Here is a 12,167-nt window from a genome sequence, read left to right as displayed (position 1 = left end):
TTGTCTTAGTCACATTAAAGTGCAAACCCATTTTGATATTGCAGAGCAGATTTTTGTCAGTGTCTTTGTTCTGTTCTGTGTATTGTACTGTATTGTATTGACCCCCTTCTTTTTGACACCCACTCCACACCCAACCTACCTGGAAAGGGGTCTCTCTTTGAATTGACTTTCCCAAGGTTTCTTCCATTTTTTCCTTTCAAGGGTTTTTTTGGGAATTTTTTCTTGTTTTCATAGAGAGTCAAGGCCGGGGGGCTGTCAAGAGGCAGGGCCTGTTAAAGCCCATTGCGGCACTTCTTGTGTGATTTTGGACTATACAAAAAATTAATTGTATCGTATTGTATTGTATTTATGGGATCCCAAGCAGCCACCTTCCGATTGCTGGTGCAGATCTCTAGCTTCAGAGCCACTGCTCCACCCATGTTTGGCTAAGATATTGTATTATTATTAGCATAGCAAAGGTTAATGATCCTTTAGCCTGTTTTCACATTACATTTTTCTTCATATGTAACTGCATGATTTGCTTGGTGTATGAGCTGAATAAGTATGGAGAAAGCTTGTATTTTGTCATACAAGTTTCCCAAATTTGAACCATTCTGTTTCTCCTTGTTCTGTTTGAACTGGTGCTTTTTGGTCAATGTGGAGGTTGTGCGTGAGAAGTAAGGTGCTCTGGTATACTTATGATACATAATGTATTCCATACATGTTAGATACCCTTTTCATATTTTTGAAGGGCAAAGCTCATGCATGTGTTGATGACTCTTGTTTCTTGCATTTTTTTTTTATCCTGAATGAGTATCTATATATAAAATGCATTCTTTTCCTGTTTTTTAGAGCATAATCTAGCTAAGAGCACAGGCTAATAATATTTTAGATTTTCAACATTTTTATCTGCACTTTGCTTAATTTGTATCTCTCTTATGTTATATCTTATTCTATATATATATATATACTAGGAGGCTTCGCCCCTGCTCGCTTCGCCAACCCCTGGCCTGCGCTACGCGCCAGCCACTTTGTATCTCTGCCGCTCGAGGATGTTGATTTCACTTTCATCAAACAACAGATCTTTTAATTTCAACATGAATTAGACGATCTACAAGTCTCTGACTTAAAGTTTAAATCTGAACAATATATTCAATCTCTTTTCGCTGTTCTGTTATTTCACCAAGTAATAATTTCTGTTTATTTGTGCTAATGCGATCTTTACTATCATTTTTTGAGACTTTTGAATTGTAGTACTTTTATTATCTCTAATCTGCTTTGCATGTGTATCATGCCAACATTTTTAAATTCTTTACGACCTTCTACTTCGTCCAAGGATTTTTTTATTATAATATATATATACTAGTAACGGCGCACTGCACGATAACATGCAGTGAATACACTTGACTTGAGCATTCCTAGTTTTCATACTCTTTGTCTGACCGTTTACTCAGAGGTTGATGTGCTTGCTGCTTCCTGAGCAGCTCTTCTTTTCTCCACCCTAGCAGCCTGCGTTTTCCCTTCCTTCGTCAGTGTTTGTGTTGTAATTACTTAGTACGTTTTCTTTAATTTTTCACCTAAGCTGGCACTGAAGTCTTCAATATGCCTCAAGAATGATTTAACACTAGAATTACCAGAGCCTACGAAAAAACTCGTAGGTCCGTCCCACCTTAAATCGCTTCTTAAAACCGTTCTCACCTCTCCGCCAGTGTCTTTTGTTAATCTAAATGTGCTGATAAAAGAAAAGCTGCAAGTAGCCCCCAACGACTTAGAACGTGCACAAACTTCTCCCAGCTCATGCCTTGATTGATTATCTGGGAGTGAAGTGGAGTTTTAGAGTGGAAATAATAGATCATTATTTGGAATACACGTATTTCACGTGTGTTCTGTTTCTACAGTAATCCGTGTAAACACATTTTTAAAACAGAAACTTTTTCATATTGTAGTAGTAAATGACAAAATTTAAGCAAAAACTATATAATGTATGAAGCCTGAAGTCCAAATATCAAACACTTTCACAAAAGGTACAAATATAACAGAACAAGTATGCTTTTATTCAAAAGTGTAACTGCAGAAAAAAGCCGCCTTAGCATGCCACATTGACACATACTTACTACAGCTGCCACAGTACCGTAATGGTATCAGCCGCTGACTGGTATTGAAAAGGTCATGAGTTCGATCCCATGCGATTCAGTTTTGAGAAGTAAACTGCTCTTATTCTTACTATTTTAGAATAAAAACATGCATTTGATTTCAGTGTGTAACAGCCGGTGTAATTTATGATACTTGTAATGGTTAGTTTTTTTTTTTATTATTCACTTTTTATTCTCTTAGTCGTGTTCAGGATCCTTCCCTACACCCCCCCATCCCCCATCCCCCATCTGAGAATGCTGTTTTCACATAATGATGCGCTTTAGCTCTGCAGCGTACTTGTGACTGCATTCTCGTACCAATGCTTGCGAACTGAAGTGCCTGTGTGCACTTTTCGTGGCATTACACGTCTATTTTTTTGAGCATGCCCGTGTCGCTCAAACACAGGAACATATGTTGGTGTACAAGTATAACAAAACAAGTGCACTTTTATTCTAGACTATAAGTGAAGAAAAAATAAAGCAAGTTACAGTAGGCGGTTGATACGACAGCTTGGGTGGTGCAATGCTAAGAACTGCTGATTTCCGATCCGTGCTATATAAAATCATCACATTCAAATATTAACAATTCCCACACACCCTTCCTGCATTCACGACATGTGTACTTGTTGCAGTGTACACATCTCTCTGTGCTATGGTTCCTATTACACTGAATGAGCACCTGACATATACTTTCTTCCATATAAAAATAACATAACGCGTCTCCAAATAAATCACATTCGAGCTATAGCGCGTCTTTATGTGAAAACAGCATTGTCAGATTGGGGGATCTTGAACGCGACTGAGAGAATGGAACTGAATTAAAAAAAAAAAAGCTAACCTTTACAGTTATCATGCATTTACACTGGCTCTTACAGACTGACTGAAATCAAATGTATGTTTTTATTCTAAAATAGTTCAGTACATGCAATATTATTTGAAAACGAACAGCGTCAGATCGGGTGCATATTCAAACCCGATCTGATGCTGTTCGTTTTCAAATAATATTGCATTAGTGCGATGATGTTTTTACATATATTGTCTCTTTCATTCATCTTGCGGTTTGTAATCAGTAACAGTGTGTTTTTTCCCCGATCTTGCCAGTTTGCACATGTTGCTGTATGGTGGTGTTTGTTTTGTACTCCAGGACATGCAGAGGACAGAATAGTACAGAGCAGTAAGTTCAGCGCTATATGTAATCAGACAGACAGACAGGCAGAGAAGACACTAGATCTATAAATAAACAGGGAAGGCACTGTATAATAGATATATAAAAAACAGCTAAAGGGATAGATATATAGATAGGTAGGAAGGAAAGGCACTATATGATAGGCAGACAGGGAAGCTCCTATATAATAATAAAATTACTGTTATTACTATATAGATAGACAGGGAGTTCAGGCAGGCAGAACGGCGAAGGTTAAAAATAAATACATTTTCTCCCCCGCGGGAATTGAACTTGTATCTCTTGAAGTACAACAAGTCTGCTGCGCTCTAAGTTACAAAATCTTACCAGTACGCCACGGAAGCTGTTGTAAATCATCACACATTTTATAGTTTATGTCTACATTTTGTAACATTTATTACTAAAATATTAAAAAGTTTCTGTTTTAACATTGTGTTTACACAGATCACTGTAGAAACGGAACACACATGAAATGCGTGTTTTCCAAATAACAATCTATTTCCACTCTAAACCTCCACTTCACTCCCAGATAATCGAGGCATGAGCTCGGAGAAGTTTGTGCACGTTCTGAGTCGGTGGGGGAATGGAATAGCCAGCTGCTTGCAGTTTTATTTTTATTGGCACATTTACAGGACAAAGGAGGCTGGCGGAGAGGTGAGAACGGTTTTAAGAAGCGATTTAAGGTGGGACGGATCTACGAGTTTTTTCGTAGGCTCTGGTAATTCTAGTGTTAAGATATGAAGAGGTAGGAGAAGGTAGTAGGGATGAGAACCGGGCCCATACGCATGCGGCGCTGCTGAGAGTTGCTTCTACAATAACATAAAATAAAAATAAAAACAGAAATAACATTGGAGGTCAATAATTACCCGAAAGCGGATAGTAGACATCACATAGTATATGTGTACCACATTTCAGTTCAATAGGTCAAACGGTTTGTGAGCTACAGGTGATTTAAAATCCTGGACAGACAAACGAACAGCCACGGTAGCGTATTATATAGAAAGATATATATTGTGAATAAAACACAAAGAGCACAGATAAAGGCTTGGGGACTTCACCCCATATACTGTATAGAAACACTGATATAAGTATTCATAAAGGACTGAGTCAAAACTAGACTAAGAAGGAGAGTTCAGGGTTGAGGTTTTATAGGAAAAGGACAGGAAGAGGTCTGTAGGAGGGTGTGAAGTTGAAGAGGAAGCAGATGTCTTATTCCGGTGGTCTGTAGAAGAAGGAGAAAAGATAGTATCATTCATCAACCCCTGTCTCTGGCTTTCAGTTCCACCTAAGCCCTTAGACTGTCTCCCATGTGCACGCGTGTGACTATATATATATGTGTTGTCACACACGTGCGCATGGGAGGCAGCTAAAGGGCTTGAGTGAAGGCAGTTCGGAGGCATGCCGGGGTGTGGCAGAGTGCACTGACTCTTTTTCTCCCTTGCCTGTAGACCATTCCCGGGGGCTTTCACCTGGCTCTCCTGACATCACTTCCGGGACTGAGCCAATGGAAGTCAGCCACACCAGCTCCAGTCCCTCTAATGTCACGTCCGGCTATGAACCAATGGTGGAAGACCACGTGCCGGATCCATATGACCTCACTTCCTGTCTCCCCCTTTAAAACCTGCCCCTTTTCCTTTGTTTCCTCAGTCTTGTTTTGGACTCAGTTGAATGCACTTCAGTGCTGATTATTTGTTAAAACGACTTTGCAGCCAGGATACCACATTATACGGGTGGCTGCCCCAAACCTTTATCTGTCCATGTCTCGTTCTTGTGACAGTGTATATATGTATATATACACACAATGTATATTGAATTCCTGTTTCACACGAAAACCACTGCATCTGTCTCTAAAAAACTTTGCATTTTTTCCAGTATAGCCTAACCTGAAATATAGGCTAATAAAATATTTCGGTAAAAATAAAAACCAAGACAACCTCAATAAAAGTTGCCATTTTTTCTGGAGCTTTTTTAGAACACAATGTGATATTGACATGATTTTCACTTCAAAAGAATTAGATATGATTGTATAACAAAACAAACAATTTCAGGTGTTTATGATGATCACAATAATTATTAAGAATTTAGTTTTTATATTTGCTGTTTAATAAGTTTTTAACAGTTGATCATGTTAAAAATCCATTCCATCTTTTCTGAATGCTCATTTTATGACAAACTAAAAGATCATATTCAATGAATGCCTACAGTCAGTGAGCAAATGACCCATTTTTGATGAAATACATGCTTGAGTTGAAGTAACTAAAGTCTTTTAAGACTACTGGAGTGACAGAGGGTGAACACTTCATGGGAATCTGCCAGGAGTTCTTCTGTTCGACCCTCATTTCTCTCCCAGTGATCAAGTTCAGTGTTATGTGTGCATCATAAACACTTGAAAACATTTTAATACTATTATTGAACTATTCAAATAATTATTAATGTTGTATGAATTGTTCTTTGATTGAAATTACTTCTGTTTCTCTATATCTTACACTTAATTCCACAGTAATATTTGACAATCTGGCTTAATAAGCTCAGAAGTTCTAAATGCAAAATAATGCTAATAGATACATGTCTTTCTATCATGATGAGGAGGTCATAAGTGTCAGATATGTTTTTTATTTATTTTACACTATATAGTTTCACCACTTTTTAAATGTTCTTCGTGCATGCATTTCAGAGGTGTGTGCATGATGTTTTAGAACAAAGTTTAAAACAAAATGGGGCATTTTCATCACATTCAAGACTCTGGAGCAATTAGACACAATCTGCAGTAGGCATAGTGATTAATATTGTGGATAAAATAAAGGAAAAACTCCACAGGCATTTATGGCTTTACTCCATGTCAAGCAATACAAATACCATTGCACTCACACTGACTGCTCTTCCAGGTGCTTCATTTTCAAAATCACATATAAAGTGCCAAAATTAAATAATTAAATTAGATCATATATCCAGTAGATAAATATGTTATAATATTCAACAAGAACATAGAGACACAGTTGAAAACTTGTTAAGGGTAAATTTCAAACAAACATTAGAAAGTTTTTCTTCACTCCATAGACACACTGAACAAGTCATCAAGTAGTGTGATAGACAGTAGGGCTTTAGGGACCTTCAAAACTGGAAATGGTTTTATTTTGGAGGAATTAATTGGATAGGACCGGAAAACTTAGTTGGGCTGAATGGCCAGTTCTCGTTTAGATTGTTTTACTGTTCTAATATATGAATGGAGAACAACAGCAAATTAAAGGCAGTACATTACATATTAAAAAGGTCATTTAAAAAAGACTTACAGTAGTGGAAGATAATGGTAAGTCTAAGGCTGCACAGTGTTTAGTACCATTGACTCAAATCTTCTTGGGCCTAAATTAAAGATGTGTTGAACCAGACTTGAACCGTGCAGAATTGGACATAAGTCATTTAGATACCAGCCTTTGACAGTACACCTGCCTATTGCAGAGCAACCCACAATCACTCCTGACAGGCTCATTTATAATGACTAATCAATCTAAAACTCATGTTTTGTGGATGTGCAAGGCAAAGCTGAGTAAGAAGCAAACAAGTAGTGAATGTGCAAAATCTAGACAGACAATAACTGGATTTATACTCTGGATCTATGAGCTATGGTGCTTCATAGGGCTGCCATCAATAAAGTAAATATTTTGAAATATTATATATTTCTTTTTCTTCACATGCATTACTATACCTTTGACAACTGAAAGGTTCCATATCTTATGATGAAAAACAGAATGTTTATTTTATATTCCAGGTTTTATTCTATCACATCTGCTGGCAAAGGATCTTCTGGTATTGAAACCCACACGGAGATGTGAAAGGTCTATGGAGAGGAGCCCATATTGGCAGCTTGAATTTCTTGGAATTTCTACCTCTTAGAACTATGTGCTTTACTAACAAAAATAGTAGGTACAATATACAAGGGCAGACAGAGTACCATTCATGTGTGATGTACAAATAAAATAAAAAGTATTTACTTTCTCAACAGTACAATTTATTTCATACTCTTAGTTACTAAAGCTGTGTAGATGTGCTAAAACACAACACTTGTATAACTGTGTCCAAATTTAGTAAATTTAAATAATAATATTTAAAAGCTTTCAGGACATTTGTTTGAAAAATGAATATATTTAGAGTTAACTGCTGCAATATTCCAAATAAGATTAAAAAAAAAACATTGTAAGAAAGGTTATTAATAAAAACGTGTTTTTTAAAAATATAATTTTATCCATGATACAATATGTACTGCATTTTGTATAGATAATTAATACAATATAATCAGATTAACTCATCTGTGTTTTAAATGTATAAATCTTATCACTGTTTGTTTTGCAATTTAAGGTATTTCTCATTTGACATAAGGTTGTCATTCTGTGTACTACCAGCAGTCTGCGTAAGCACATAGGGCCTACAGTATCTGAGCTTACAGATGGTGAAGAAGATGAAACAGTATGAATAACAATCATGGCTATGTGGATACACATTTACTACAGCAGAAGCTTAAAGTTTGCTATTAAAATATATATACAGTATATATATAGTATCTTAAAGATTAAAAACCAAAGTGTGTGTGTGTGTGTGTCATCCGTTCAGTCGTTTCCGAACTTCGACGATTCTATAAGCTAGCTCTCTCCACGCTTTTCGATCTTGCACAGCTTCTTTGAGCTGTGTTATGCTCATGCCCTTGTCTGCTTTGATGGTATTAAGCCAACGAGTCCGCTGGCAGGCGGGTCTTCTGTTGCCACTTACCATCCCTAGCATGACTGATTTTTCTAGCATATTTGATCGCATTGTACTGTATGGCCGAAATAGGTCAGTTTGAGTCTAGTGATTTTCCCGCCTAACGAGATGTTCGGCTTTATGCACTTCGTTGTTCGTTACTCTCGCTATCCATGGAATGCGGAGTAGCTTTCTCCAGCACCAAAGTTCAAAACTGTCGATCTTCCTTCTGTCGGCTTTATCAGGGTCCAACTTTGACATCCATACATAGTTATTGGAAAAACAACTGCACGGACTAGCCTGCATTTAGTGGCGAGGCTGATATCTCTGGTTTTCCAAATTTTTTCCATGTTTAGCATTGTACTTCGGCCGAGTGCTATCCTTCTTTCTACCTGTTTGAGCCTAGGAAAGTAAATTCCTGAACACATTCTATTTCCTCATCGCCGATTTTTATGTTGATATTGTTGACTGCGGTCGTCATTTTAAAAAGCAAATTATTAGATGTTAACAGATTATAACCATGCAAACATCCACAATTAATTAAGAAATACTACAAAAGAATATTATTTTAAAAAGCAGACAGAACACTTTTTTTGCTGTATTAATTTAGTAATGTATCCCTGCATAAACATTACATCACATACTAAGTGTAATGTCTTTTGAAGCATACATTTTTTTGTTTAAAGTTTTATTTTTAACATACAATTTAATCATTTTCTCTATTATATTCACTGGCCTATATTAGTTATTATTAACTTTCTCTCAATGTTGTATATATATATATATATATATATATATATATATATATATATATATACATATATATATATATGCATATATATAGATATATAGATATGTATCAAAAAAATCCCATTGCCACATATTAAAAGAAACAAATTTTCTACATTAAAATAATGAACCATTGATTTATTTGTAATTTATTTGAACTTCTCCAGGCTGTTAGTAAGGCTGTCCTCCTGGCATTGCAAGCAATCTTTACTTCAATTTGGGAGAAGGGTGTTATGGATTGTGGCAACTACAGGAGCATAACACTGCTCTCGGTGCTGGGTAAGGTCCTTGCTATGGTCATTCTTAATTGAATCTATGATCACTTGTTCACCTATAAATGACTGGAGCAGTCTGGTTAGAGATCTGCCATCAACCACAACCTGGCCATAAGGATTCTCATTGAGCACAAATGTGAATATTGGCAGAGATTCTTTGCCACCCTTATCAATTTTCTTAAAGCACTTGACTCCTCCCAAAGTTGTTGGATATTATGGTCGGCCTGTACACTGGTATTGTGAGTGCTGTGCAGAGCGGAGGCAGAACCTCTCAATTTTTCTCAGTTGATTCTTGGGTTCATCGAGAATGCATTCTTGCTACTACTCTGTTCAATGCTTGCATGGACTGGATGTTGGGCAGGGGCATCTGTTGGTGAAGAAAGATTCACTGATCTTCACTTTTCTGATGATGCAGTGATCTTTGCTGAGTTAATGGAGGTTCTGATCCGGGCTCTGAGCAAGGAGTCAGAGTGTCTGGGCTTGCTTGAGTCCTGGATAAAAACCAAGATCCAAGGCCTTTAATGACTTCTTTGGCATGGCCATCATTAGTGTGACTATCTATGGAGAGAATGTCAACCTCATTAGGAGGTTTAGAGCATGGGGGTCATGAAGTCACTGGAAAAGGGGTGTGTGCAAAAAGACAAGGTCCAAGTCTTAAGAGTCCTGGGGTGTCATGAATAATGCTGTACGTAGAACTCATACTAAAACATAAGTGGTATTGCCAACTAAGTAAAAGCCAGGTCCACTAAAGGTCAAACAAATCACTTCTCATAGATCAAGAGAGATTGCTAAATTGAAAGTTATTAGCAAAACCAAAGTTATAATCACAATTCTATCGCTAGAGAAAAATACAAAATATGTGTTTTCTGGAAAATTTGTTCTGGAAACAGTTTGGACACATTACAAACCATGTGGCCACCCTTTAGAACATGGTCTCCATGGGTCTGGTACTGCTTGCACCACCATAAAAAAGTAAATAAAAACATAAAATAAATATTTATTACTGTGAGTATCTGCAAACAAATAATTACATATATTACATTTCTGTAAAAAGCACTATGTACTGTAAGATACATTTGATTTGTATCTACTGAACATTATACTGTAATGCTACTCATTTCTATGAAGGAAAAATTTCCATTTTTATTTTGAAAGATATGATTGAGAAAGGATTCAAAAGAAGCAAGTGGAATCAGAATCATTATAACAAGCAAAAGTCAATATGCAGAGAGATTAATCAATCTGACATCAAGCTCAAAATGAAAACAAAGTCAATGTTAAGCAACATGTGCCATCAAAAGCAAGCTATACAAAATTTATTTTTCATAAAACCAAACGCAAATTAAAATTAAAACCAAATGCAAAATACACAGTGATTCCCCCCAAGCTAGAAAAACGAGAACATAAGTCACCATCTTAAATAATGTGATGTCAAGACATCAATGCAGCCAGTCACATGGTGACAGCGCTGTTATTTCCTTAAACGAAAAAGTTACCATGAAGCAAATTGAATGGCAAAATGGCGAGAACCATAAGTTAAAATAGGGGCATACTATGGCTTGTGAATGATGTCACTGTCATTGCAATAACATTTTTTTAAAAAGTAGATAAAACGTGAAAGAACAATTTCTAACAAAGGAAATAAATTAAAATATAGTACACATATAAAGAAACATTTATGATAGGACCTGTGGACAAAGGAAAGTTTAGGAAAAGATGATAAATACACGTGGAATCCCATTGTAACAAAATTCATGGGACCATAAAAATATTTTCTTATAACGGAAATTTCATTATAATGAATATGAGAAAAATACGTACTCTATTGTGACCGGAGTCGTCAACGGTTTGCCATCTCTAACGCCAGCGGTGCAAGGACAGCTCCATAGCTGCTCTACTGTGTCTTACCACATAATGTGCTTGCTGCACAATGCTTAGAACATTTAGCACCCAACCTGGACTCAGTTTTTATGTCTCTCGTGCAACTAAATCTATGACCCAAGCTTGACAACACTTGTGTAAAAAACAGTGCTTCTTAAACTGCAAAAAGTATTTTATTTGAAAATAGGATGGAAGATGTTACTTTTTTTATAGAAATACAGGTATGAATACAGAATTAAAATGAGACATTTTAAAGACAAAGTGGAGCTAATGATATAATTTACCTGGACTTTCAGAAAGCATTTGATAAGGTGCATCATGAGAGGTTTGGCATCAAACTAAAAGAAGTGGGAGTTCAGGGTGATGTTTATAGATGGGTGTAGAATTTGCTCAGACACAGAAAACAGAGGTTCATGCTGCGAGGAACCTCATCAGAATTAGCTGATGTTAAGAGACGTGTCCCTCGCTTAACCTTAAGAGAGGGTTATAGTTGCTGCTATTTTAAAAATATATTTAAATGAGTTGGATAGGAATATAAGTAACAAGCTGATTAAGTTTGCAAATCATACCAAGATAGGTGGATAGGAAAATAACTTGGAATCTGTTGGATCGTTAGCAGAAGGACTTGGACAGCATTACAGTCTTGAACAGATTTGTGGCATATTAAATTTGATGTCAGTAAATGTAAAGTAATACATGTAGGTAGTAAAAATGTTAAGTTTGAATACACAGTGGGAGGCCTGAAAATTTAAAGTACTCCTTATGAGAAGGATTTAGGAGTCGTAGTGGACTCTATGCTATCAACTTCCCAACAGTGTTCAGAAGCCATTAAGAAGGCAAACAGAATGTTAAGTTATATAGCATGATGTGTGGAATACAAGTCCAAGTAGATTATGCTCAAGCTTTATAACACAGTGGTGGACCTGCCTCTGTAGTACTGTGTGCAGTTTCGGTCTTTAGGCTACAAAAAGGATAGATATAGCAGCGCTAGAAAAAGTCCAGAGAAGAACTACTAGGCTGATTCCAGGGCTAATGGGGATGAAATATGAGGAGAGATTAAAACAGCTGAGCCTATACAGTTTAAGCAAAACAAGATTAAGAGGTGACACAACTGAAGTGTTTAAAATTAAGAAAGGAATTATTACAGTGGATCAAGACTGTTATTTTAAAATGAGTTCATAAAGAACACAGTTGGAA

The 12,167-nt window shown here is 36.5% G+C and overlaps 1 protein-coding gene across 1 annotated transcript in view; it reads left to right on the top strand.

The window, feature by feature from the left end:
• The window catches only part of opn5 (opsin 5), a 110,846-nt gene extending 103,439 nt beyond the window's left edge, over window positions 1–7,407 (top strand). Inside the window, exon 7 of the mRNA XM_039750003.1 lies at window positions 7,061–7,407. Within this exon, the coding sequence (XP_039605937.1) occupies window positions 7,061–7,124 (64 nt within the window). The 3' untranslated portion in view covers window positions 7,125–7,407. The remainder of the gene's footprint in view (window positions 1–7,060) is intronic.
• Window positions 7,408–12,167: the final 4,760 nt, after the last annotated feature.

This window comes from Polypterus senegalus, chromosome 3 (genome assembly GCF_016835505.1).
Source record: "Polypterus senegalus isolate Bchr_013 chromosome 3, ASM1683550v1, whole genome shotgun sequence".
Taxonomy (NCBI): domain Eukaryota; kingdom Metazoa; phylum Chordata; class Cladistia; order Polypteriformes; family Polypteridae; genus Polypterus; species Polypterus senegalus.
The sequence above is the reverse complement of the archived record's forward strand: the minus strand, read 5'-3'. Positions and strand labels throughout refer to the sequence as shown.